This window comes from Alligator sinensis, unplaced genomic scaffold (assembly GCF_000455745.1).
Source record: "Alligator sinensis unplaced genomic scaffold, ASM45574v1 scaffold2504_1, whole genome shotgun sequence".
NCBI lineage: Eukaryota > Metazoa > Chordata > Crocodylia > Alligatoridae > Alligator > Alligator sinensis.
In genome coordinates this window covers 49,645-75,167 of record NW_005843605.1, presented here as the reverse complement: position 1 = coordinate 75,167, position 25,523 = coordinate 49,645, and the positions used below count along the sequence as shown (strand labels likewise).

General features: G+C 43.9%; 1 protein-coding gene across 1 annotated transcript in view; it reads left to right on the top strand.

The window, feature by feature from the left end:
- Positions 1–25,523, top strand: part of LOC102383921 (spectrin beta chain, non-erythrocytic 5-like) — a gene marked incomplete at its 3' end in the record, with an annotated part of 80,581 nt that overhangs the window by 6,544 nt on the left and 48,514 nt on the right. The window contains exons 3-7 of the mRNA XM_025195578.1: positions 9,873–9,977; positions 11,645–11,830; positions 19,436–19,591; positions 20,808–20,999; positions 22,923–23,018. Coding sequence (XP_025051363.1) covers positions 9,873–9,977; positions 11,645–11,830; positions 19,436–19,591; positions 20,808–20,999; positions 22,923–23,018 — 735 coding nt within the window. The remainder of the gene's footprint in view (positions 1–9,872; positions 9,978–11,644; positions 11,831–19,435; positions 19,592–20,807; positions 21,000–22,922; positions 23,019–25,523) is intronic.

The following is a 25,523-nucleotide window of genomic DNA, read 5'->3' as shown; positions in this document are numbered from 1 at the left end:
CCCCCAACCCAGGAGACGCCAGTTGCCAAGCCAGGGGGAGGCCCCCTGTGTGCTCCCCAGCAGACCCAAAAGTGGACCGGAAGTGGTTCTGGTCCACTTCCAGGTCTACTGCCGAGTGTGCTGGGGAGCCCCCAGTGCTTCTGTGGGACACTCCATGCACCCCAGCATCACAGCACTCATGAGCCCCTGCTATCTAGAGGTATGTAGAAAAAACATTTAAAGCTATCTCTGAAGTCTCTGAATCTCTCCGAATCGATTTGGAGGGTTCCTGTTTGATTTGGAAAGATTAAAGGGTCCTCTGATTTGATTCGGATTCAGAGATTCAGCCACCGAACCAGGCCAAATCTCCGCTAAATCAAATCAGGGATTGAAGCTTCTCACAGCCCTACTATTTTGTTGCTGAGGACTCAGTCTTGCACAGACTTGCAGGGATCTGTTGACTTAATTATTTTCATAAAATAGAAAAATCAGTTCACTCCCAGCCAGAACAAGTGGTTTTTTTAGAGGTCTCCTATTGAAATCAAAGGCAGAACATCTGCATAAAATTAGTCAGAGAGATTATGAAATACCACGAATGTGTATGTCATGTATATGTGGATCACCACCAACCATATGTCTCCTTCACTGATGCAGCTTCTGCCATCATTGGGATATCACAATTTCTGGGAAAAAATAGTAGATGGAGGAAGACTCAAATTTAACCCAGGAAACACATAAGTGTTATCAGGTCAAGCTTGCTATAATAGGCTATGGTACATGAAGACATCTTTGAGGTGATATGAAGCCTCGGGATGAGTTCAGATTGAGAAATACATTTCTTCTGCCTTTGAAAGACCTGGAATTGCTCACTTGTCTTTAATGTGAGAACTTTGTTGCCATGATCTGTGACTTTGCCACCTCATAGTTAATCCACAACAACTCTCTCCAGCTGGTATTGAACAAACATATCACAAAGAAGCTGAAATTGGTCCAACTGACCTCAGTGTGGCTCACAAATCAAAGCTTCAAATTGTTAACACATCTCACTTATACTTTACAAATTCCATTTTAAATTGGAACGTCAAGTCCTGTTCTTAATTTATTAAAACAGGTTTGGGAATTTGTTGCCTGTTCTTGCTCCAAGTGGGGTTTCTGCCTATTGTATTCAATAGTCACTGTATAAAATGGATAGACAGCAGTGGGGTACCTTGTGTCCCATTGGGACAAGGCCCTGGTCTAGAACTAGGGTTTACTTCATTTCAAGAGTAGTGCCCATCTTCCTGAGCCACATTTCCTCTAATTTGCTCTCCTTCTGTCTTGCATCTCTCTCTCTCTGGGCCTTCTCTAACAGGAGAGGTAGAGGGTACTCTTAGCCCAGCAGCTGGTGGTTAGGGCATTTTCTGGTTAAGTAGAAACTGTAGGTTCAAACTACTGCTGAGTGAGAAGGGGCCTAGAATCTGAGGGTGCCTGTGCACAAGCACGGAGCCCTGCTATGTTGCGCTGTATAGTAATTACTTGACTAATTGAGTCTGGGGGAGCATGGTAATTACTGCACTCCAGCATCCTCCAGCATCCCATGTATCAGTATCCCCACACTTCAAAATGGCAGCAGGGGAACTTGGAGTTCATCAAACGAGCTTTAGTTCAAGCGCCCCCACCACCACTTTGAAGTGCAGGGATGCTGGTACACAAGACACTGCAGCACTTTAATCAGAGGAGCTCTCAGAACCACTCTAATTAAAGCACTGCACGCACCCCCGTACCCCTCACCCCACACCCCTGAAACACGTGTAAAAGTGCCCTTAGTCTCCTTGGGCAAGTGTCCTAACCACTAGGTCATTGGGCCTCCTACCACTATTTTTCTGCAGCTTAGAGTTGCATCTTCCAGTTTTAGCCATGCAAATGCTATATGCCCATTTAAGGGTGGCGCTGTATTTGCACAAGACTGGGTTCTAAATGATAGCTTTGAAGCTATGATGCCCCTGTATGCAGAGTTCTTGTCTGACAAATCTCCATGTCACTTCTGTTCTCTTATCTCTCTCTGTGGGAATTCCTCACCCAAATCTTGCCACATATTCTGCTTCTGGACATCCATTTAAACAAAGGAAAAATATAGAGGGGTGTGCTGATGTCCTCTGCAGCTGGTGCCCTCTATCTACTGACAGCATGCCTGCAATTTGATTCATGAAGGGCATGGACAGCAGATCAGAATTCATTTTTTTAGCATTATAAGAAAAATAGACAAAGAATTTGCTCCATTCAAACAGAGCCCTTCAGTGCTAAAATGGAACCGTGTAGTGAGACGCATCCTCCTCAGCAAGTCAGGGAGGAATAAAAGAAAGCACTGATTTAAACCGGTATTTCTGAGCAAGATTTTAGCCAGAATAGTGTTGCCAAGGCTACGGTTGTGGACTCCCAAATCACTTTCACAAGGGGGAACATTATCATTTGATGGTCTTGGAACACACAGAAGCAAACGTGTTTTAGAAGAGTTCCCATCAGTCAGACAGATTTCAGCCCTTTCTCCCCTTTTTCTGACCAGGTTTGTCTGGGCCATTACTTAGCAGCATCTGTTTCGCAGCAACACGTGTCTGCAGGATGGTCATGTGTCTCTGTATCATAGTAGTTTCATTCAGACCCTTGTTGTTCACAGTTTGCTTACACAGAACATGCTGCGTACATGTTCCACAAAGTTTCTCCCAGCTGCAAGGAGTAGGGGAAGGAAGAAAGTAACGGGCACTGAGCTTTAAACAAGAATTGCACTCTCATTCGTCCTCCGTGTCAGTGTGACAGGTTTGACTTCATGCCAGCATCTTATGTTACATCCAAGTTACTTAAATGTTCACAGGATTTCGGCAGGGTATAGTCTAGGATTGTTCTATGCTAAAGAAAATAGAGCACATGTGGAGGAAATTAGACAAACATCTCTCTTTTTTATTACTGAATTCTGTTGTGCCATTGCTTGGAATCATTGTAGGAAATTCTCTTAAGACTTGTGAACAGAGGTCTTGCAACTTTGAGTGCAGACAGGCAGCAACTGAAGAAGAAAAGAAAGGAAAACTTGCTCTATTTTTCAACAGAAGAGGAGCTCTGTATGCTCTGCTTTCGTCTAAGCTTCTGAAGGCAACAGATGCTTTGCTCAGGTTAACTGCTTCGGGCTTTTTCACAAGCAGAATAACAGCAAGTTCACGGTCTGTCTCTGGCTAGCACTCTTGGCTCCCTCCTCCTCCGTCTGCAGTCTTACTATCAGAACACTCAGAGAGCAGAGACTCGCAGTCAGTAATTTATCTTTCAGCCCATCACACTCTCATATCACTTTGCAGACGGGAAAGGTGCTGGTGGTACTGGAGGTGTTGAAGGAATAGTGCTCTTTATTTTGAATGTGGATTTTTTTAGTTTATCATTTTTTTTCAGAAGAATGCTTATTAACCTCTTGCTCCGTCACATCAGAGGAAGAATGGAAATTTCCAGTGCCAAAGGAAAAAGGATTAGGAGTTTGTTTTAAAAAGAAGGGGAAAGACAAGTTTCTGCGGCTTTAGTTTTACACAGGGTAAGACTAGGCTGCAGAATGTCATGCAGGGACCATTACTGCAAGCATTCATCTGCACCAATCTATGTTTCCACTGTGGAGGTGATGCTGTCTTCCAGTGGAGTGACCCCACCGCCAACTTTTGAATCAGCTATACGGGACAAGCCTTTCCAAAAATGGCCATCATCAGCATGGTATCTTCCAGGTAGTCAATCAGCAGCAAAAAATGTGCCAAGAAATGCCACCTCACCACCAAGCAGCATATCTTCTGGGGTTTACTGTTCAAGGTTAGACGTCATCCTGGCTCATACAAATAGGAAGAGAGGTTTCAGGAAAGATCCCCAGTATGTTAATCCATCTGACATGACATCTAAGAGTTCCACGCTTCACAAAGATCCTCAGGGCAATGGACACAGGAGTTTTGGCCTTTGGTCTACACCTGCATCTTGTAAGCAATATTCAGTAAGAGATCAAAGTACCTGTCAATCTTCTACTGATAAAATTGGTCCCATGCAGCTTGCAATTTCTTTGCCTTCTGATGTCTCTTCCTTAAAAACTCCACTAAGCTGGACGTCACGTCTGGATGTAGCTCTTTCTGCCATTCCAGCTGGTTCACCACTCCACAGCAAAGGTCTGCCGGCATCTCTGACACCTGGTCACTCAGTCTCACCCCAACATGGTTATAGTCAGTGCAACGTTCAACTCCCAGACCTCCATGCTTCAATGAATCTGTACATTTCAACTTGCAGCTTGACAATAAAGCCTTTTAGGGCTGATACTCCAGTAAGCAGTCATGCTTATTCTAGCATCCTGATGCCACAGCTGGAGAAGGTGTCTGCTAAATCAGCTGGTCTGCCAACGGGATCCCAGGTACCTAAACAAGGCTTTCCTTCGGTTGGGCCTCCAGCTCTTCAAATTACAAGATTCCACGTGACTTCCTCTGCTAAGTGCTCTGGTGTTCCTCAGCAAACAGCCTCCAGAGAGATATGGTTGTCACCAGCTGTGCTGACTGAAGGAAAAGGTTCTCCCACTAGAAGTGAAGTCACTCAGACTGATTTTGATCCAGATTTGGTCATCTTCCAGAACCATCCAGCATCTGGAACAAAGTTTGGGGAGGCTCCCTGTGATGGGCTAACACCGGCTCACCATAAAGTTTCCAAAATAACCCTGATACTTGCCACCCCTTGGACTACTGTACCTATCCAGGTGGTAAGGGAATTCAGAAAGAGTCAGACATCCACTGTATTTATCAGGACACATGATCCAGATGCAGCTGGCCCATCCCTTCACACTGTGGGGCCAGGGGATGGCTTCTCTCTATCTGTGAATCCAGTTTGCTGTCCAAAATTGCTCTCTACTCAGAAACACTGGGCAACATGTGGCTTGAGGCCTTCCCCAGATGCTTGTAGCGTACCAGGTGTAGATCCTGACACTCTCTTAACAAACACACCGGCTTGCACTGCAAGTGCATCACACAGAGCTGGGGAAAGTGCATGGTGTCCATCTATTGCTGTCAACATTGCCTCCTTTGGAGCTGGGAGGAGAGTGGTGAAGATTTCCATTCCATTCTAGGAACATTTGTAAACAGAACTTTGGGGCAGAAATAACTGAGCCATGTGGATTCATCCTCGTTTTCTTCTTCTGGGTATGCTCCTATTCCCTACAGATGACTTAACTAGTGGGGTGGACTTGTATATGTTATTTCTGTTTTGTTGTTGCTATGGCTGCAGTTAAAGAGAGATCCTACAAGGTGCTAAACACTCTGATCTAATCCAACATAGCATATAAACACATGCTTAACTCTAAGCATTTCTGTAGTCCCAGTAATAGCACATGCTTAAAGTTAAACATGAAATTAAGTGCCTTGCAAAATCCCAGCCATAGTGCTCAGAGTCTTGCAGAACCAAGCCTGTAGAGCCAAGAATCATTTCTTCTTCTAGTTAGTCACTACAGCAATCCGTAAATAGCCTCAGGTTTTTTTTCTTACTAATTTGTAAAAATTTCTTGCATTTCTAAATGGTTAATTTCTTTAGTTTTTTAATTGTTAATCCTTGTTTTCCAAAATTAATACATTCAAGTACTCAGAAATTCCTTCCCCACCCTGAACCCTGAAAATGAGAGCTAGAGACCACTCTTTTGTGGGGGATGCAAGGAATTCAGTCTCTGTATCCTGTGAAATTTGGAAATCCTGTCAATGTCTTATTAATGAAACCTGGAAGAGCTCTAGGGGATTTAGTCTAAGTCTTCATGCAAAATATTTCATAAGTGAATATTTTATTAATGATTATATTGTAAAAAGTATTAGGATTCTGTTTTTTAACCTATAACCTTTGGGCTGGGTTCTTCTGATATATACTAGGGCTAGAAATCAAATATTGATAGAGATCCCTAAATTTCCTATGTGTATGTCAGTGGAACTCCATGTCTTATAGTTATATTCTTATATGTAAAAAATAAAAAGCATACAGTTGGAGGATGGAAGAATTATCTTTAAATATAAGCACATCTAAAGTACCTTGTGAGGCATGAGGCCAAAGGCAAACTAGCTTTAAAATATGTATATATTTTTATGAGCAACCTAGTGTGTCTTCTGCTTAAAATAAGGCATAGTGATATAATTGTACCTTTTAACTGAATGTCATGCATAGTAAAAATAACTGAACAATAAACTGTGACTGAATTAAATGCATTTATTTACTTCTGCTAAAACAGATTCAGTCTTGTTTTTCTCTTTTAAAATATGCATTTTTAATGTACTTTTTTAATGACAAGTTAATATCAGCATTTGCTTCCACCTACATTCATAGAGAATTTGGTCTTTGCTATGATGTTGCAGAGGCTTAAATGTGGTAGCAATTAGCCTCTTCTTGCTGTTAACTTGCACTTAGAATACTCACAGACTTCACTAGGTGTCTTGTGTAGAACAGTCGCAGCATTGGCCAAATGTGGTAAGTAGAATACTTTAGAGCTGGTCACAGTTTGAAGAGATGAAGCTGAGCTAGGGAGTGCTTCAAGAGTTTAATCAAGTGATGAATTACAGTAGTTCCTGTTCCGAGGGGGAAAAATTATTAATTTGACAAACTTCTCTTTGAGCTGAAACAATTTCTAGTAAGTGTGCATGAACCCAAGGTTGTAGTGTCCTGAGAACATCCTTATCCTAATCATTAAAATGTTTACTCCAGGTTTTCTCAAAAACTCTCATCTTTTTTGGCACGTGTTGTGCTTTCATAATCTAAACAGTCATTTTTATTGATATGATGGACCTAAATAGCTTCATATTTAGTATTGTTCTGCTCAATGTTATTGGATGCCTTTTAGAATGACAATATTGTTGAATTCATTTTCCGTGAACTGAGCAGCAGTGAAACTCCATTTGCAGTAGACTTGAAAACCTCAGTGTTTTTTAGTGCTTTGCCTTCTTAATGAAAAGAAACACTTAAACAACCAAGTTATATCCCAAAAAGAGCTAAGTCCACTGTGTGCCTTTAAAGTCTTTGTAAATTTTCATTTTAAAACGAGGTTGTTTTATAGGAAATGTAGTCTGCAGTACTTTTTTAGCTGAGAATTAAATTCCTGATGGAGGTGATTCAGCACAGAACAGAAACAAACCTGAAAGTCTACACCCATTATATGCAATGTGAGGCCCTGGGTAACCCTGTGGGTTACCTGGTCAGAACTATGCAGTGCAGTGCATTTGAAATTAATATTTCTCATTAAAGGGAGAGGAGGAGGGGAGGTCTGGGGACCTCTCACAGGCAGCCTTCTATTGCCAAAGAAAATGATGTAATTGGCAAAGGGCCAATGTCAGTCTAAGAGCCAGTTTCCATTCTGCTTTCAGATTGGTGTAACAAATGCCTAATGGTAAAATGCTTCAATTCTCCTGATTTAAAAAAAAATCTTTATATTAAGATTGCAATTTAAATTCAGAAGGGAAAGTTTTTCACCACACACAAACTCCTCAAGCTTGAACATGCTTTCTTTCAACTGTACTTGTACTGTTAGTACCACCACTATAATACCAGAAGCTTATAAGTCAATTCTCTTTTACTCTGCACTAACAGTTAGCTGCACAACTTTGAGAGCCTGATCCAAGTCTTGTTGAAATCACTAAGACTGGAGCTGGGATCAGGTGCTTATCATTATATCTACATGGTACAATGCAGTTCTGTGCAAAGGTACCTTGTTCAGAAGTACTTCAGCTATTAGGAGCTGTATAGCCACAATAACACAGCACTCTGCCTGACCTAATTAGCTCTGCTGCTATACTTCTTCCAGCTACGCTGCTTCTGGTTCCAGAACTTGCTTTTTTAAAGCTACCTTAAGTATCTCTGCTTGGCACTGCCTCGTCCCACGTAGTTCCTATCTCTAGTGTTGAAAATGACATGTCACTTGGTTCCGGAGACAGATCAGTAGCATGTGTGTGCTCCAAAAAGCCCAATCAAAAAAGATCATTAGAAGACAAACAAATAGATTTTTTTTCTCTGAATATATGCCTAAAATGTAAGATAGACAAGAAGGAGCCAGAACAACATGGAATTCAAAACAGGGCTTTGATTTAAAATGAAATAGTCCTTAATGATAAGGCAGTACCTTGTTTGTCCAGATGCTATCTGTGGTGAACCCATTAAGAGCCTAGGCATACTGTCAGGAGGCCCCTGCAGCTAAAGTTGAGTGGGGAATGGGAATTAACCTTTCATACTTATGAATGGATTAGTATGGACTGCTGATACATCTGGATTGGGTTCAATACTGCTCTGGACAGTGTACTGTGTGTGCAAAATATTCATCTCAAATTATCTTCCAAAAATGAATTGGAACGCAAGTCCAGGAATGGATCTCTCTCTGTCCAAAGATTTCATCATCAACAAAAGGTCTGGATTATACCATGTACATAAAATATTCCAGGTAAACCTCTCCTCTGGGAGTTGCAGTAAAGGATGAGAAGGTTGTTGGATGGTTCTTGCCAAGTAGATAGTTTTATAATTACTTTTCCAGTGTAACTCAGGAAGAATGTCCTTGCCCTGGTATATATAATGCTATGACACAGATCATAATTAGAATATTTTGCAAATTGTGTGAACTGTTTGTGGACAATGTTGTTTTCCCTATGCACGTAGATGCTACGCCAGACCAATTTGCCTGTGTTCCAGATCAGACTACTTCCACGGGTGTTGACCTTCCTGTTGCTTCTGTAATTCCAGTCTGTTTCTCCCCACCTCTTAATTCCTTTAAATTATGCCCAGGGTCTCAAATTTTTCTTCCATCATATTTTATCCAGATAGAGTTACTATGTGGAATTTCTCTTCCTCAGCCAAACACTTATGTTTCCATTATATTATGTGATGGATTATGCAGTGCTGTATAAAACCTTTTAAGTTAAACCCCTTGTTGCGGCATTAGCTCCAGAAGTCTGCCCAGCCATGTTGTGGTTGCCCCATTGTAAACCAGGCCAGCCATTAATCCTCTGTCACGCCTTGTCATAGCTGTCTCATCCATTGTGGGGGTTGTGCTGCTTTTCTCAGTCTCACTGAAAAGGAGAATGAACTAAATGACAGCTCATTCTAAAGAAATGCAACACATTACAAGAAGCTTCCTTTATCAGTTTATTTTTGGTTGACGGTAAGGCAGTAAAGGTGTTTATTATGTAATTGGAAAACTTGCACAGTTTCAGTGTATTTGGAGATATCTACCCAGGCAGTTGATTCCCTTAAATACCTCCATATCTTATTGGACATGCATGTGGTGCCAAAGAGCTGCACGTGAGGTACTTGGCAAGCAAATAACATCAGAAGTGAATTAAGCGGAGATCAGTTGCTTAAAAGCTGCCCCCCTATTCCAGTCTAAAGTGTGTCTGAATCAGAGATTGATAGCACTAGCAAACATCTTCAACACTTGCATTTTCACACTCTTCGCTTAGCTCTAAGAATGCATTATCATCATGCTTAGTGCTTCTAGTACTCTACTGAACAGCAGTTAATAGACCAAGCAGGACAGGTGATAGGTGATTCATACTTATGAATGGATTAGTATGGACTGCTGATACATTTGGATTGGGTTCAATACTACTCTGGACAGTGTACTGTGTGCAAAATATTAATCTCAAATTATCTTCCAAAAATGAATTGAAATGCCCTTCTGTCAATGCCCAGATGCAGACAATGCTACCATATATCATCCTGGTAAGTTTTCTCTTGTATTGCTTAACATTCCCCAATTCATTGTTTTGGGCCTGTTCCTTGCTGGCGCAAATTCTCAGTCATCCTATTAGTGTCTCACTTGAAAAAGCACTAAGATGCAATTTGGATTAATTCAATACTCACATCTAACAACGCTGTTTAGACAACTATTCAACTTTTGATTGTAGATTTATTTGAAAACCAGTGACCTGGGAGACTCGGTAGATGAGGTGGAGCGACTGATCAGGAAACATGAGGCTTTTGAGAAGCTCCTGGCCTCACAGGATGAGAAGGTAAAAAAGAGTACTTTATCAAGTACAAGGGAGGGGGTATTTTTTGCAAGTGAAGCACAGAACTGTTGATTTAGGCTGGTATGCTTGAGCCAAACAAACAGCACAAGGGAGCCTTAATGAAAGTCTAGTGAAATAGGAAGTCTGTAACCCAGAGAAGCTTCAAACAGTGCCCTGGCTGTGCTGACTGGTAATATGTAGGAAAATTACCCCATGACGGGAATGCTGGGACTTACCAGATAAAATCTTAGAAAGAAGCTGTTTTATTGTTTGCTGGAAATACCTGAAATTCCTATTTTTTCTGCAAAAATACAATGGACATGTACAGCAAGTAAATAAAGTAGTTAACATAAAAGAGCAGAGGGAACAGATTATTTAAATATATATACTGTGTTTATGTGTGAAATTAGTAATGAAGTGGCTGGTGTATTTGCATTCCCCTGCCCTCTGTACAATAGAAGCAGAGCTGCTCAGCTGTGGGTAAGAGGTCCTATACTGCAAACAGTTAACTGAGTGTCTACTTTAACTCATAGTTACTAGGTAGCTCTTTCACATAGACTAATGGCTTCAAGTTGCAGCAAAGTAGATTTAGATTGGCTATCAGAAAAAACATAATCAATGTTAAAACAGTGAGATAGTGGAATAGACTGTGTTAGGGACGTTTTGGACTCTCCATCTTCAATAGAAGTTTAGATTAGATACTAGGAAAAAACTCTCTCACTAGGAGAGTAGCAAAGCAGTGCAACAGTCTACCCAGAGAGGTTGTGGAATCTCCATCCTTGAAGGTTTTTAAGACTCAGGTAGACAAAGCCATAGTTGGGGATGGTCCTGCTTTGAGCAGGGGCTTGAACTAGATGAGCTCCTGGGGACCTTTACAACCCTAATTTTCTATGCTTCTGTGAGATTGGACAGGCGTTGGCCAGGGATGATCTAGGAGTAGATATGCCTATGTTCTACTCTGGGTATTTCCCATGATTTTGGACTTGGCTGATTGCCACATGGGGCCAGAAGGGATTTTCCCCCCCTCCTCCCGCTACGTCAAGATTTTTTTTTAAACCTTCCTCAGCAGCATTTGGGGTTGACTACAGTCAAGGCTGGGGATTTTGACCAGTATGTGCCAGTGTTCCTGCTGGGACGTAAACCCTGATGTTTCTGGCTAGAGGATCTTGCCCCCCGTCCCTCTCTGCCTCCCAACTTAGGGTCAGACCAATTGTCATATTTGGCATCAGGAAGGAATTTTACCCCATGGTCAGATTGGTGCAGACTGGGGGGTGGGTTTGCCTTCCTCTGTAGCGTGGGACATGGCCTTCTGCATATTTTAACAACCTTTGCAACAGCAGAACCTTAACTGCAATGGTCCCCCTGCTTTACCTGTGGTCGTGTCAAGGTTGACTGTATAGTTTTGCTAATAAATTAGACAATGGATTTGTATAGGATGGTTTCGATAGGGATAATCATGCCTCAGGCAGGAGGTTGGACTTGGTGACCTCTTGAGTTCCCTTCCCGCCCTACTTCTCTATGATCCTCAGTTTCTCCTTGCTTTCCTGCCTCTACAGGGATTCAAGGAGATTCTTTTCAGGTGGGATAAGAATAGGAGAAAAAAAGAAGCCTTTCTTGTTGCTTCCTTTCATATTGGACAGACTGTGATTTCAGATTTGTTTTCCTTTTAGGTGACTTCTCTTCAGGACCAGGCCAGCAGACTCCAGAAGGAAGGTGGATTAGGAGGGATACAGATTCAGCACAAACTGAGCTCCATACTAGACAGAAGGCATCGGATCAAAGAGCTGTCCCAGAGTAGGCAGGAAAAACTGCAGACTTCACTTCTTCTTGTGGTCTTCTATCAGAATCTGGCAGAGGTAAGAGAGATTCTGTCAGAATCTGGCAGAGATTTGTGACTGGATTAGGGACTCTCCTCACTCTGAAAGATCTCAGGTATTGTCCACTGGAAGAGACTAGGTGCATCAGATCTCTGTGTGGGTGGGGAAGCTGCTGTATTTCTAATGGTACAGAGGTATAAATAGTATTACAAAGGTGGTTGTTATGCCATAAGTGTGATGCGAGTCCCAGGGCTTGATTCTTTTATTCACTACAGCTGCCTACAGGGTAGGTCTTTACTGAGGTAAAGCTGGCAAAGGGTGAATAACTGCCTCTTATGCCTATGCCAGCTGCACTCTTATCTCTGGCATAGAAAGAGGCAGGGGCATTTCATTGTGGGGTGGGTGTGGGCAGGGATGGAGTATGGTGAGGCCAAGAAAAGCTATACCTATTCTCTGCTGGTTACTAATAGGCTTCAAGCCAATGGCATAAGTAAGAACAGCTGCTTTAGGCCTGTGTCTGTAAAGTCCATCAGATTCTGTTGGTTTCTCTGGTTCTTAACCCTGAACTACAGGCCTGCTCTCGATGTTAGAGTTGGGAAGGCATGCCAGGTCACTTTTTCAAAGGGCAGTCCTTGAAAAGTGTGCCTGAAAAATGCGTCAGCATCTGGTGTGCTGGCATAAACAGCACTCACATGTGCCTAAGGAGACAGTTGCACATACTGTTACAAATTTTGCATATGCACCTGTTGTATAGCCTCCCTCATTCCCCCACAGCTTAAAGGAAAAATGGAGGAGCTCAGTCACCCCAAACATCAGTCCAGGTCTAAACTGACACATTTCAAACTATCATTGTAACCTGAGTCAAATGCCAGTTGTGCAGCTGTTTTCCACAACCAGCCATAAAAACAAACAAACATAAAAATCCACTGTATGCAATACAAAGAATATTGTTTTAATGCCATGCATATCACCACTGTGCTCACTGCATTCCAAACGAAAATGCAAAACCCATCACTTTAGATTAGATGTCCCCCATGTACAAATACACATGCACACACCCAGACACATACACCTGCAAAAGGAAAGAGCTTATTTTTAAAAAACTGTTTGTTTACCTGTCAGTGTGTGTGCCTCCTCCTAAGACTAATCAAATAAGTATTTAAATATTTTATCAAATTCCTATTCCTTGGCAGTGGTTCTTTCCACTGGAACCACAGCTCATTCTCTTTTTACAAAATGTGTGATAGCAAGTGCTTATTTATGTAAGCAAATGCTGTCCTTGAATTTGCCAGTTAAGTGTTTGGGTCAAATCCTGACATGGCCCTGGCAACTGGAATGCGGAGTTGTCCTCTGCTCCACGATTCCTCTCATTGGTGCAGGATTCAGTGAATCAGGCTGAGGAAGCAAATAGTTGTGCAGTGCTGCTACTTTAAATGGAGCAATGCATCTCTGGCTAGTGGCTCAAAGTACCACAGACATGCTCTTTGGTTAAGGGATTGACAGTGCCCAGTTGATGGATAGTCAGTACTGTAACTAAAGATGAGCAAGCAGGGCACCAGCCCCTAGTGCTAATTTAGAGGGAGCACCAGAATGGCAGCCCCCATGGAGCCCCAACTGCAGCAGCAGTGGCCTGCGTGTCAGGAGCTCGCATGGAGGTGGCATCATGGGCGCTGAGGAAAGACTCCCTAGTGGCATCCTCATCCCTTGCTCTCTGGTACTCAGCATCTCCTCTCTCCCACCCAGGGTGCCAAAATTCCTAGTTATGCCTCTGGATACAGTCCATCCAATAATGTACATCCCATCCCACAGCTCCCTTTGAGCATTATGTTGCCATCTTTCTTGGCATATGTGCTGGGGAAGGGGCTCCCACTCCCTACTGCCCTAACCCATAGCACAGCACAGGACCGGGCCCTATGTCACAAGAAACCTTTGGTTTTCTAATCAGTTTCCTCCTGCCACCTGTTTCATTCAGGGGGCTGCAACAAGGAGGTTTTATGCCAGAGTTGCTCTCTACCTACCTGTCTAATCAGGGTTTTATATTGCTGCCTACCACTGTAGAACTTGAGTACCACCAAGTAATTAGTAAAAATACCCTCTCACAGTAGTCTCTATCTCCTTTCCTAGGGGGCAACGAGGTTTTGGGAGCATTTGTACATGGGGAAGGTTGACTTGGAGAAGCGTGTGGCACTTTTGCTTTGAGTGCAGTGAGACCCACTGTCGCTTGTATTCCTTGTGAGGGAGTGAGCTCTCTACCCTTAAGTCCAGCTCCTGTAGAAGTTCTGTCCCTTGCAATCACAAACCATCCTTGCTGGTGGACAGAATTCTTGTTCAGTGGAACATAGCGGGTCATGGTCTTGGGGGAGAGGCAACTTTTTGAATAATTAAAGCTTACTTAATGGAGAATTTTGCAAGTTGGGATGGAGAACTGAATTCTGAATTTATTTGGGGGACAGCACAGAGAGCAGAGCATTGGAAGGATTTGGTCTTCTTAAAAGATGGGCTGATGCATTTTCATGGCATGCAGTTTCATTTTCAGAAGGAAAATTGCAGTAGGGAATTCTGGAGATCACAGATATGTGGATTACAGGACAGAGCACATTCTTCTAGGGCAGATGATACTTACCTGGCAGGGGAGATACAATCACAGAAGTGGGTACTGCACTCTGAGGATGCTGACCCCTTCATTTTCACCACATGGAAGTGGGCATCTGTTTGCTGCCATAGCTATTTGAGCATCCGGTAGTAGTGAGGAGTTGATAATCTTCCATGATGACTTGCAATGTCTCAAAGTCTGCATACCATCCTTAAAGACTCAGGAAAAAGAGGATTAGGAATGCAATTATTTTAATTTGGAGGAACGAGCACAAAGGTCAAAGTCAGGAGGACCTGCATTTTGATACTGGCTCTGCCACTAACTCACCACGTGCACGTCCTTTCTTCATTCTTCCTGATTCCCTATATATGCAGGAGATTAATAATATTGTCTGTCTATCTCATAGAGGCATGGTGACAAATAGATAGTAGCAATACAGTGCCTGGAACTTGTTAAGTTCCATTATAAATAATGTGTTTAATTTACCAAAAGTTTGCTCACCCTGGGCTCTGAGTACATATGTATTTACATATGCATGCTTTTAAACAAATTCTCTCTATATTTGTTTTAAAAAAATCTCACCAAAAATTAGGCTGTTCCCATCTACATGTAGTGGGTAAAATCTTAGCCCCATTTAAATCAATTGGAGCTTTGCCGTCAACTTCAATGGAACTAGAATTCCACCCCATCCTAAGTCAGCCCATTCCATACGGGGGCCTGGGAAAATGGATCAGCTTTGTTGTGCATCCCCAAGGACACCTGAGTCAGAATCTTAGGGAGCAAGAGCGGGGGAAGACCTCTCACTGTCTAGATCCTTTCAATTGAAGCCTGAGAGCAGTCAAAATCACTGAGAATGATAGGTAAAGACACACAGAATTGGCTGTTAAATTAAGGGTTTACAATGCTTCACCTTTTATACCAGAAGATCCTATCAGTGGTCCTGTTAAAGTCTGTCATTATACCACGTGCTTAATATTAGAAAGGGGGAGAGAACCCCTAGTGAGTTACCATATCTGATCCACTGGCAACCTGGTTTGCCTGCTCAGACAAGACTCTCCTACTGAAATGAAGAGACGCCTAAGTGTCCTTTGAGTGTTAATGTGTGGCTGTGTAATGAGAGAAGTCCCTAGCTTGTGAGGAGGGAGAGAGAGCAAGTGCATTAGTAATGAAAGCAACAGATGACAGCTTGCCCTCCTGGGCAACCTTGACACAAGTTTCTTCTTGGAATCCCTGAATGTGCTCCTGGGGGCAGGGAACTATTTTCTGGAAGGGGTAGGTAAATAGGCACTGTCGTTGTTCCTGTGTACAGATTTCAGTAGCTGAAAAAAGCTTCAAAGAAGAATCACCCAGTGACTGAGTCCAGTGTAAATCAGTGCCGTTCTTCAAAGGCAGTTGGTCCTGCGCTTAGGGGCAGAAATTGACCTCAGTGTGCTGTCCTCGCACAATCCAAACTGAAGTGTACTCAGTGCTTTGAGGTCTACAGAATCAGCTAAAATGTGTGCTATGTTTTCAGTTCTCAGTGCTCTGACAGAAAGATAATATTTCCTTCACAACCAAAAGCTAAAATTAGCATTTTTGTTTTTCACTTGAGACAAACTGAAGTTTATCCCTTTGCCTGTTTTATTCTGCTTGGCTTTTGTCTAAATCCCCCACAAGAAAGGCAAGAGAATTTGAGAGACATAACTATAATAAGCTCTACCTGAAAACCTGTTCTCATTTTTTGCTTGCTTACCTTGCATCATTTGCAAGTGTGATAAGCACTTCACAGAAAACTTCTAGAAGACAAGAAGGAATTCCCCTCACAATCTTAATGGTAATGACCTACAACTGAGAATGTGACATATGCAAGGAGGAATAGTAGACCAGAATGACACAGGTTACAGACATAAACAAGTGTAGTTACTCTCTTTTTGAACACGTGCATCCTACTGCAGCATAAAATGATGACAGTGTAGTTGCAAGCAAATGAAAAAAGGTCCTAACACTTGTATGTGAGAATGGGGCTCAAAAAATAATTAACAAGGTACCAAAGGGGGGCTGCTTATTGGAGATCTTACAGTACTTTTCACATTTACCTGGTTGAACTGAAAAAAAATAATGAGTATTTAAAACGTACTGGGGTAAATTACCTAGAGTACTCTCTTAGGAGTTAGTAGGAAAAGTGCCATTAATACTTTCCACTTCTAGAAGGCTTTACATTTGAAAATCTCTAATTTGAAAATCTCTAATTGCTTAATATTAATCCACTCAGCCTTGCAAAACCTGTTTAGAATAAATATTTTATAGAGGAGGAGACAAAGGCATAAAGTTTTAAGTGATTTAAAGACCACACAATAGGTCAATAATTGAGACCAGAAATAGAGCCCAAGATCTTCCAGCCCTTTGCTCTAACAAACAGAACAGCTAGCCATCATTAATGAAGTGCAAGCTAGCAGACTCCCTTCTAGTGCCAGTGAACCCTCTTCAGCCACACTTCACAGTTGAGGTGTTGGCAATTGAGACAGGCTTGTGGCCACAGAGCAACCATGACATCCCCTGGTGGCCTTGTGGCTCCTGCCCAACTCAGACTCTGATCCCTGAGTATGCTGCTGTGAAAGTTTGCTAGACTGCTTGCCCACCATGCCTTGTTCTTCTTCTTAAAGGTTGGTTAAAGAAGACTTCCCTTAGGCCTTTGAGTGAGCCTTAATCCTAACAATTCCCCACCGGATCTCTCTTGGACCCCACTAATCTCAGTCCAGCCCTCAGAACTGTTAGGTCCCTTTCAGCCTGACTATGCCCCTGTAGGGCACCTGTAGCCTTAAGGGAAAATTGCATGACTCTGTTCCTTCCCTATACCATGCCCCAAGCCTCGCAGGTGTTATCACTATGATGTTCAGTTCACACATTTGGCCCCTTTTGGTTCCCAGGGCCCCCGGTCTGACTTGAAGCCCCTCTCAGACTCATGGGCCCCTCTCTAGCCTTTACCTTGGGCTGGGGCCAGGTGGGGCGGCACTCGGGGGGGGTCTAGGGGAGTCGGTGGGGGATGGGGCCAAGTAGGGTCCCCCCATGGTCTCCTCCCCACTCCTCCAGCCCCACCTACTTACCAGCATGTAGCCCAGGACCCAGCTCCCTGCCATGGAGAGTGGGAACTGCCTGAATCTCCGAATCAATTCGGTGGCTTCCAATTCTATTCGGACCTTTTAATGGGTCTCCCGATTCAATTCAAATTCAGAGACTTGGCCCCTAAATCGGGCCAAATCTCCTCCAAATCAAATCGGCTACCAAATTTTCACACAGCCCTATTCTCTAGGCCCTTGCACCACCAGCTGGGCCCCACTCTCAGCCCCTGCTGAGCTGCTGGCCCTTTAAGTAAACCTTGCCTGCCCTTGTAGGTCTCCAGGCTAAACTGCTAGTACAACTTAATGATGAACATCTGGTCTTTGGCAGACACTCAAGCCTTCTCTTGGCTTAACATAAAACAGAGCCCCTCAGGCTGCTTGCTCCCTTAGGCTAGGGACAGACATTCAGAAAGCCTGAGCCTGAATTGATTTAATTTTTGCAGGTTAGTCTAACCTGGCTAGGCTGAACTGGTTTGTAACTGGACAGACATTCTCTCTGGACTGAGGAAATTCAGGCATATGCCTGCAGTGACTCAGGCTAGAAGCTGGGGGACACTAGAGCAGCCCTCCCTCCCCTGGTACAGTGCTGAGCTGAGGGAGGGCATGGCCATGCCCCAGCTAGGATGCTTTGATTAAGAAGGTCTGCCTGCACCATCCCAGGCTTTTTCCCACTGGCTGCTCAAGGGTCAGGAGTGTTGCCAGCCTCCTGCTAGATCTCTGAGGTGGGGTTGGGGGGTGCAGTGCATTCAGCTGCTGATGATACAGAGTTTTTTCAATCTCCCTCCCTGCTTCTTTATATTGTCTGCAGCAAACTAGCAGGCAAGCAAGCCAGCAGGGGGCTGATAAGTGTTTATCCCCACATCAGCAAAACAATAGCCTCTCTCCATTAGTTCAAACTCTTCTTAAACAGTTTACAAGCTGACCTGTTGATTAGCTCCAAAAAGCCCTAAGTGGTCACTGTTCTGTCTGCCTGTCCCAGTGAAATTGGAGAGACACACACACACAGATACCTCTCGGCATTAGCTAGCATACCACATGCCTAGAGTCCATGGGGCTGGGGTCTGTGCTGTGGGAGATGGGAGGGAGGAAGAGGTGGGGTATTCCTGCTTGAGCAGTGAGGGAAGCCAAGCAGATCCTGCTATTCCTGCAGTCTCTGCCGGAGCTCCAGCCGGGGAGCAGAGGGGAGGGGCTAACTCTGTTGTGGAGCAGAGCCCTGCCCAGCCCAGAAAGCAAGCTGGGATGCTGGGTGAGTCTGGTTTACTTTAAACCAGCGAGGGGTCTGGGACAGACATTGCATAAACCAGTTTGACCCAAATCAGTTAAGTCTGATACTACATTTAAGCGGGTTTATCTCAAACCGGTTTCAGCCATTTTCAAACTGGTTTATGTGCACTGAACATCTGTTCTGTTACAGGTTTAAACCAGTTTCTGATCACTTAAACCAGTTTATGTGTAAGGTCTGTCCCTAGCTTTAAAGGAGCAGCTACATCCCAGTGCCCTGCTACAGCAATAAATAATTCTATACAAGACAGCCTCAGGAGAGGACTTATGAAGTCCCAGGTTGGCTTTTTCCTAGGCTGAGATGCTTCTGGTTTTACTTCCTTGAGGAATTTAATGTTGTTGAAAGATCCTTGCCTCATGACAGAAAAAGATCCTTTATCAGTTATCTGGGGTAGAATCTCTTTCTGTGGCATGATTGCATCTAATTCCATTTATAACATGAAATAGAAGAAAAATTGTATTCAAGCAAGTGTCCATATTTTTCCTAATCATTTCAGAGACTTGTCATTCTGCTTCACTTTTGCTAATAACTCCCCTTGACACTGCCTTCCCTAGGCCAAGGCAGTTTCACAGGACAGTGTTTTAGGTCCTTGGAGGGGGCTCTGAGATTAGGAAAGGAAAGATAATAGCTTTTGGGTTTCATGTTAATTCTGCTGCTCCTCTCTGCTTCAGGCAGAGGTCTGGATCGGAGAGCGCATGAAGAAACTGAAGGACCCTTCCATCCAAGATCCCAGCAGCCTACAAGACAAAATGAAGCTGCTGCAGAAACATCAAGTGTTTGAGGCAGAGATTTTAGCTAATGAGGAGATCATCACAGCCGTGAACAAGGTAATGCCAAACTCTGGAGCCATTATACAGATTATTTAAGGTTCTGTCTGCAGGAGGACAGGTGGAAAGAATTTAAAGTAACTGTTAATCATGCCCTTGGTTTGTGCTGATTTTCCATCCCCCTCCAGAGACTGGGTGACAAGACCTAAGTAATATTCAATAGGGGAGACTAAAATGGTGTTAATTCACAAAGCACTTCCCTGTTTCCTTAAGCTAGAAATAAGCCTTGCCAAATGAAGTGGATCCACTGTGCTATGATGTGTTGCAACACAGCTAACCTGCTCCATTGGGTCAAACACATGTCACCGCTTGTCCCACCTTTTGATGCAGCAGGAAAAGGGGTGATGTGTTCTCCAGGGGCTTCAGGGACCTGATCCTCTGCATCCTAGGAGTTCCTAGGCAGGATAAGATACCCTAAACCCTATGATCACCTGTCTGGCTTTCCCCACTTATCCAAATGCATCCCCAAAATCTCTGGGGGCTCAATTCGGTAGGTGGGGAAAGTCTGGGCTTCCCTGCTTAGCCAAATTCATCCCTGTGGTGTGTCTCACTAAACAGGCGAAATTGGGGTTTCCCTGCTTACCCAGACCTGTCTCCAGGATCTTCAGGGACCTGCCTAAGTAAACAGGGAAAGTTGGGGTTTCTCTGATTACCTAGAGCTGCCCCTAGGATCTCCTGCCTTGGAGATTCACCACAGAGCTAATAGACGCCCACTGCAATAAGCCAGCATAATTTATTACTACGTTTTGCCGCATCACTGATTTGCCTCTGATGTGGCATGACAGAAGGGAGGGGCACCTATTTTTATTACAGCACAGATGTAATGCTGGGTTACATCTGTTTCTACCCTTACTTCTATGTGGAGAAGAACCACTTGTTTCCCTTACTAGGCTGAATCCTCCTAATCTAGGAAAGGAGAAGGGAGTGTGAGTCATTCAGCTGGAGGCTGTGATTGTCTGAAATATTTTCCCTTGTGCTCCCATCCTCTAAATTTCATCTTGCCCCTGGAAAACTCAAACCTGGATTTCTTCATTGTATCAGAATAGTGCAGATTTTCCTTCCAGTAGAAAGTAAAAAATAGGATAAGCATTAACAATTTAGGGAGGGGGACTGAAGTAAGATTTAGAGTTTGGGGAAAGGGTGTCTCTCATAAAGATCATGTAACTCTTACATCAGTTGTAAAATTACTTTCTAATTCCCTCATTCTGACATAAAGAAAGGGGAAGCCCTTGTTTCACAAGGGCATCCCAAATCAGGGGAGATTCGTCGTCAGAACCGCATGCTTCAGGAACACTGGGAGAAGCTGAAGAGGGCTCTTGCTGCTCGTGGTAAGATGCTGGAGGACAGTCGGGACTTCCTGGAGTTTCTGCAGAAGGTAGACCAGGTGGAGGCCTGGATCAGGGACAAAGTAAGTTGACTCTGTTCTTTAACCGGGGAGAGCAGATTAAAGATGCTCTGTAAAGAACTGCCCTTTAGCAATGAACATTTGATGATGATATCATTTTTCAGTGCATTTTTAATCCTGGAAAATCTTAGTGCTGTAGGGAACGTTTAAGCAACTACAGAGACATTTCAATATGTTTTAATGCCAAAATTGGAATTTGGCTAAGTCAGGGGCCAGCAACCTTAATTAAGCTGCAGGCCTAACAACACATTTCCAGACCTGGGGGGTTGGGTGGGGGGGATTTTCCCTGTGCCCCTGTCAGCGCCATGCAGCTAGGAATAGTACCCACACCACTGCCACTTCTCCCAGCCTCCTGCTACCTGGCTGCAGTGCAGGCAAGAATCCAGCCTTTAGGGAGCTGCACTAGGGCTGGGCATCTGCAAACTTCATCCATGCTCCTGCATCTACTCCCTGCACCCCTCCACCCCTGGCTGTATTATGGGCACAACTGGAAGCTTCCTGGCCCCAGTGCAGCTCCCCACCTGCTGGAAGCTGCACCTGTACTGCATCTGAGGTGAGGGGGAAGCTGGGGGGAGATGCGGCAGCAGCACAGATGTAGTCTGAAGAAATTGGGGGTGTGCATCTGTGAAACCATAACCCAGTAGGCTATACACTGAGACCAGTGAGACAACTCTCCATAAGCAGGGAAAACCAGGCAGGTGCACCCAGGGTTCGAGGGGCACAATCTTGCTCAGAAATTCCAGGGTTGTGCAGGATTGGGCTTCTCAAGCCCCTGGAGCACCTGTTCAGGGTGTCTGGAGAGTGCAAACAGACCCAGGCTGCCTGCACTCTTCTGCCAGAAAACACATAGAATTATACTCTTAAACAGCAGCACAAATTGAAACCACATTCACTGCATGCTTTTGGCACTTGTGGTGATGGACATCAGTTGGCTTAGCCTTTGCCACTATAAGCATTTGTATGGCAGCCCAAAGGTGCCAAAAGGTGTTGTTTGTTTCCACCCTTAGATTCAGCTGTTTTGTCATCATGATACCCAAGTTCCATTCCAAGCACTGTTTCCCCATCGTAGAAGTATGACTTGACTTCTGTGTTCCAAATGTATAACTTTACACTTGGTTATGTTGAAGTGCACAAGTGTTACTGTAGATTAGTATACAAATATTTTATACATGGAAGCAAGTTAATTGGTTGAACTTGCTATATTCTCTAAACATCTGTCTATAGCACAAAGCTACTCACATCTTCCATCACTGACAATCCCTGCTCAATGGAATCCCAACATATGAGAGCTATTCTGACTATGGAATAAGATGCACTATTAAACTGGAGTTTAAGAGTACACAAAGATTGTAGGCATGCTGCAGGTCATGATTTAAGATGCTCTTATAGGCTATTATCAGAGAACCTTGCAAATTGGCCCCCACTGTAACCACAACCAACATTAACCAAATACAGAAATGCCTCACTTTGTCCCTGAAATCCAGCCTAGTTTTTATGAGAAGAAAAGCAAATAGAGAAATGTATCTGGGTTTCAAAATAAAGGTCTGCTATTTTATGTCATTAATTAAGTACAGTCTTTAGATGGTGGGAACTTCACTTTATACCAGTATGTGCAAGAAAAAGTACATTGTACACTGTACCAAGGCATTCAAGAATTCAGATGTGTTGGCAAGCAGAAAAGAGTTTGATAGGCTATTCAGGGGACAGAGAAAATACAACTTACAGTGATGTTGAGTACCAGATATACAGAAACTCCATCATAATGGATATTACATGCCTGGCATGTGACTTCAGAATGAATTAAATCAATTTTCCTTTCCTAACAAAAAGGTAAGCAATGAGAAAGGCTATTTACTTGCATTCTGAAGCTAAACGAAGACCAGTTGTTAGCTGAATATCCACTTGACTACTTTTTCCTTTCTCCAGGAAGTGATGATTAATATTGGTGATGTTGGAAATGACTATGAGCATTGTGTGCAGCTCATGAAAAAGCTCAATGAATTCCGAGGAGCAGCGTCAGGGGTAAGAAATGTTTTCCCTGCCTATTTCCACATACTTGGAATGCACAAAGCCAAAATCTAGCTTTTCAGCACAAAAAGGCAGCAAAGTAGCTGGAACAGTTTCATTATCTTTTGGGCAAAGAGAGCAGATGGTAGAATAGTGAGCTTTACCAGTTTAAAGACTAGTAGAATAGCTATTATCTTGCTTTTCATCTCTCTCTATCTAATGCTTTGTGGCATCTGAGTGAAGCAGTCAAATTATTCTTAATGAAACCTGAAACTTCAGGTCCAGTTGCAATGAAGGAATTTCAGGTTTGAGTGCTAGCTTTTGAGTGAGTCTTAAATGATTTGCAATCTTGGATAGAAATTATGCAAACTGCAGTTGCTTTTACCCAAAATCAAGCAACATTAAGTGGTTTCCAAGGTGTATCCACTTGGATTTGTTTGTACCTTTAACCCTATTCAGAATATCATGAACTGAGCCTCTGAAAGGAACTTACATGAGCTATCCCCCATTTCCCTCCTTATATGAAACTGTCAATTTTCTTGTATCTCGTAATTTAAACAGAGTATATTTGTATACCTTTTGTTGTATACTACACACATGGTTTATCACTAATTATAAGAACATCATAAGCATTTGGGAATACAGAGCAACACTTTACATATTGGATAACAGCAATGTGACAAGACAGCTGCTGGGTTCATCTTTCCATGCTGAGGTCTCTAGATCCTCCTTTGTGATGATGAGTCACTACAGCTGCCTTTCTCGCACCCCAGGGGGACTCTCTAACTTGGGCACAAAGCTATTTGGAGTATTCATGAGCAGGCTCTGACTTGACACAGTGGCACACTGGCTGCCTGCTTCAGCTTTCTTTGCTAAGAGCTCTGAGATCACCCTCTAGGCTGGGAAATTGTAACAGGCTTTCTTATATTCTCTAGCTGGCTGTACTAAAAAGGGCAAGAATTTATGGGCTCAGTGCATGTTCAAGAGAGACTTCCCTTGCTCTGCTGTCACGTAAGGATCTGGAGGGGCTCCCAGTATGACAGTTTGAGGGAGTTTTCCTTTAACATTCTCCATCACCTTCACCATGTCTTCCTCCACGGTGTTGCCAAATTATTTCAGAACATCTCACATTTTCTCTTCGTGTTCCTTCATCACAGAAGGAAAAACTCATATTGGACATTGAATGGCTTTCCTGAGATGTCTGACATCTGTAGAGAGATCCTGGGCTTTCTTTTTTAGTGCTTTCCAACTCCTATGAAAATGTCTTACTATTGGATTTGGGTTGAGACCCAAAAGTCTCACTTCAGCTGTAGGAAAGCAGTGAAGTGAGACCAAAGAAGTCCAAAAGAAACCTCCACTAGCCCTTCAGTAGCTCATGGGCAAAACAAAATGTCTGATATAGATAGTGCCAGGCAAACAGAAGGACAGGGACATCAGGGGAGGAGAGAACGATATCGTATTGAAGTCACTATAAGGTGACATTCGGTGTCATTTTCTGCATTAGATAGCAGCAAATACAATGTTCCTACACCATAAAATGCATGTGCCCCCTGGGGAGTGGTTGGGACTGTGGATACTGTGATGATCACCATTATAGCCATTAGGGCTGTGTGAAGCTGTGGTCCCTGTCTTGATTCGGCCTGATTCAGTGGCCGAATCTCCAAATCCAAATCAAATCAGAGGACCCTTTAATCCCTCCAAATTGAATTGGAACCCTCCGAATCGATTCGGAGAGATTCAGAAAGATTTGGCAATTTGGGCATAGACACAGCTTTAAATGTTTTTTCTACATACCTCTAGGTATCAGGTGGCTCAAGAATGCTGTGATGCTGGGACACATGGAGTGTACCACAGAAGCGTGGGGGATTCCTCAGCGTGCTCAGCAGCAGACCCAAAAGTGGACCCAAAGCACTTCCAGTCCACTTCCGGGTCTGCTTGGGAGCACATGGGCAGGGGGCCACCCCGCCCCCTCCAGCTCGGCAACTGGTGCCTCCTGGGTGCCCCCGTGGCTGATCGCTGAGATGAGGGGGCGCAGGGGGACCCCCCAGCGTGCTCCCCAGTGGACCCAGAAGTTGACCGGGCATGCTTCTGGTCTACTCAGTCCACTTCCGGGTCTGCTTGGGAGCACATGGGCAGGGGGCCACCCCGCCCCCTCCAGCTCGGCAACTGGTGCCTCCTGGGTGCCCCCGTGGCTGATCGCTGAGATGAGGGGGCGCAGGGGGACCCCCCAGCGTGCTCCCCAGTGGACCCAGAAGTTGACCGGGCATGCTTCTGGTCTACTCGGTCCACTTCCGGGTTCACCGCTGAGCATGTGGAGGGTCCCACCATACTCCTGTGGGACGCTCCGTGCACCCCAGCATCACAGCATTCACCAGCCATGCTGGTTCCATAGTTTCATAGTAGTTTGGGGAAAGAAGGGACTTGAACAGATCATCTAGTCTGACCCCCCGCCACTGGCCGGAGCACATGCTGGGATCACACGACCCCAGACAGGTGTTCGTCCAACTTCTTTTTTAATTT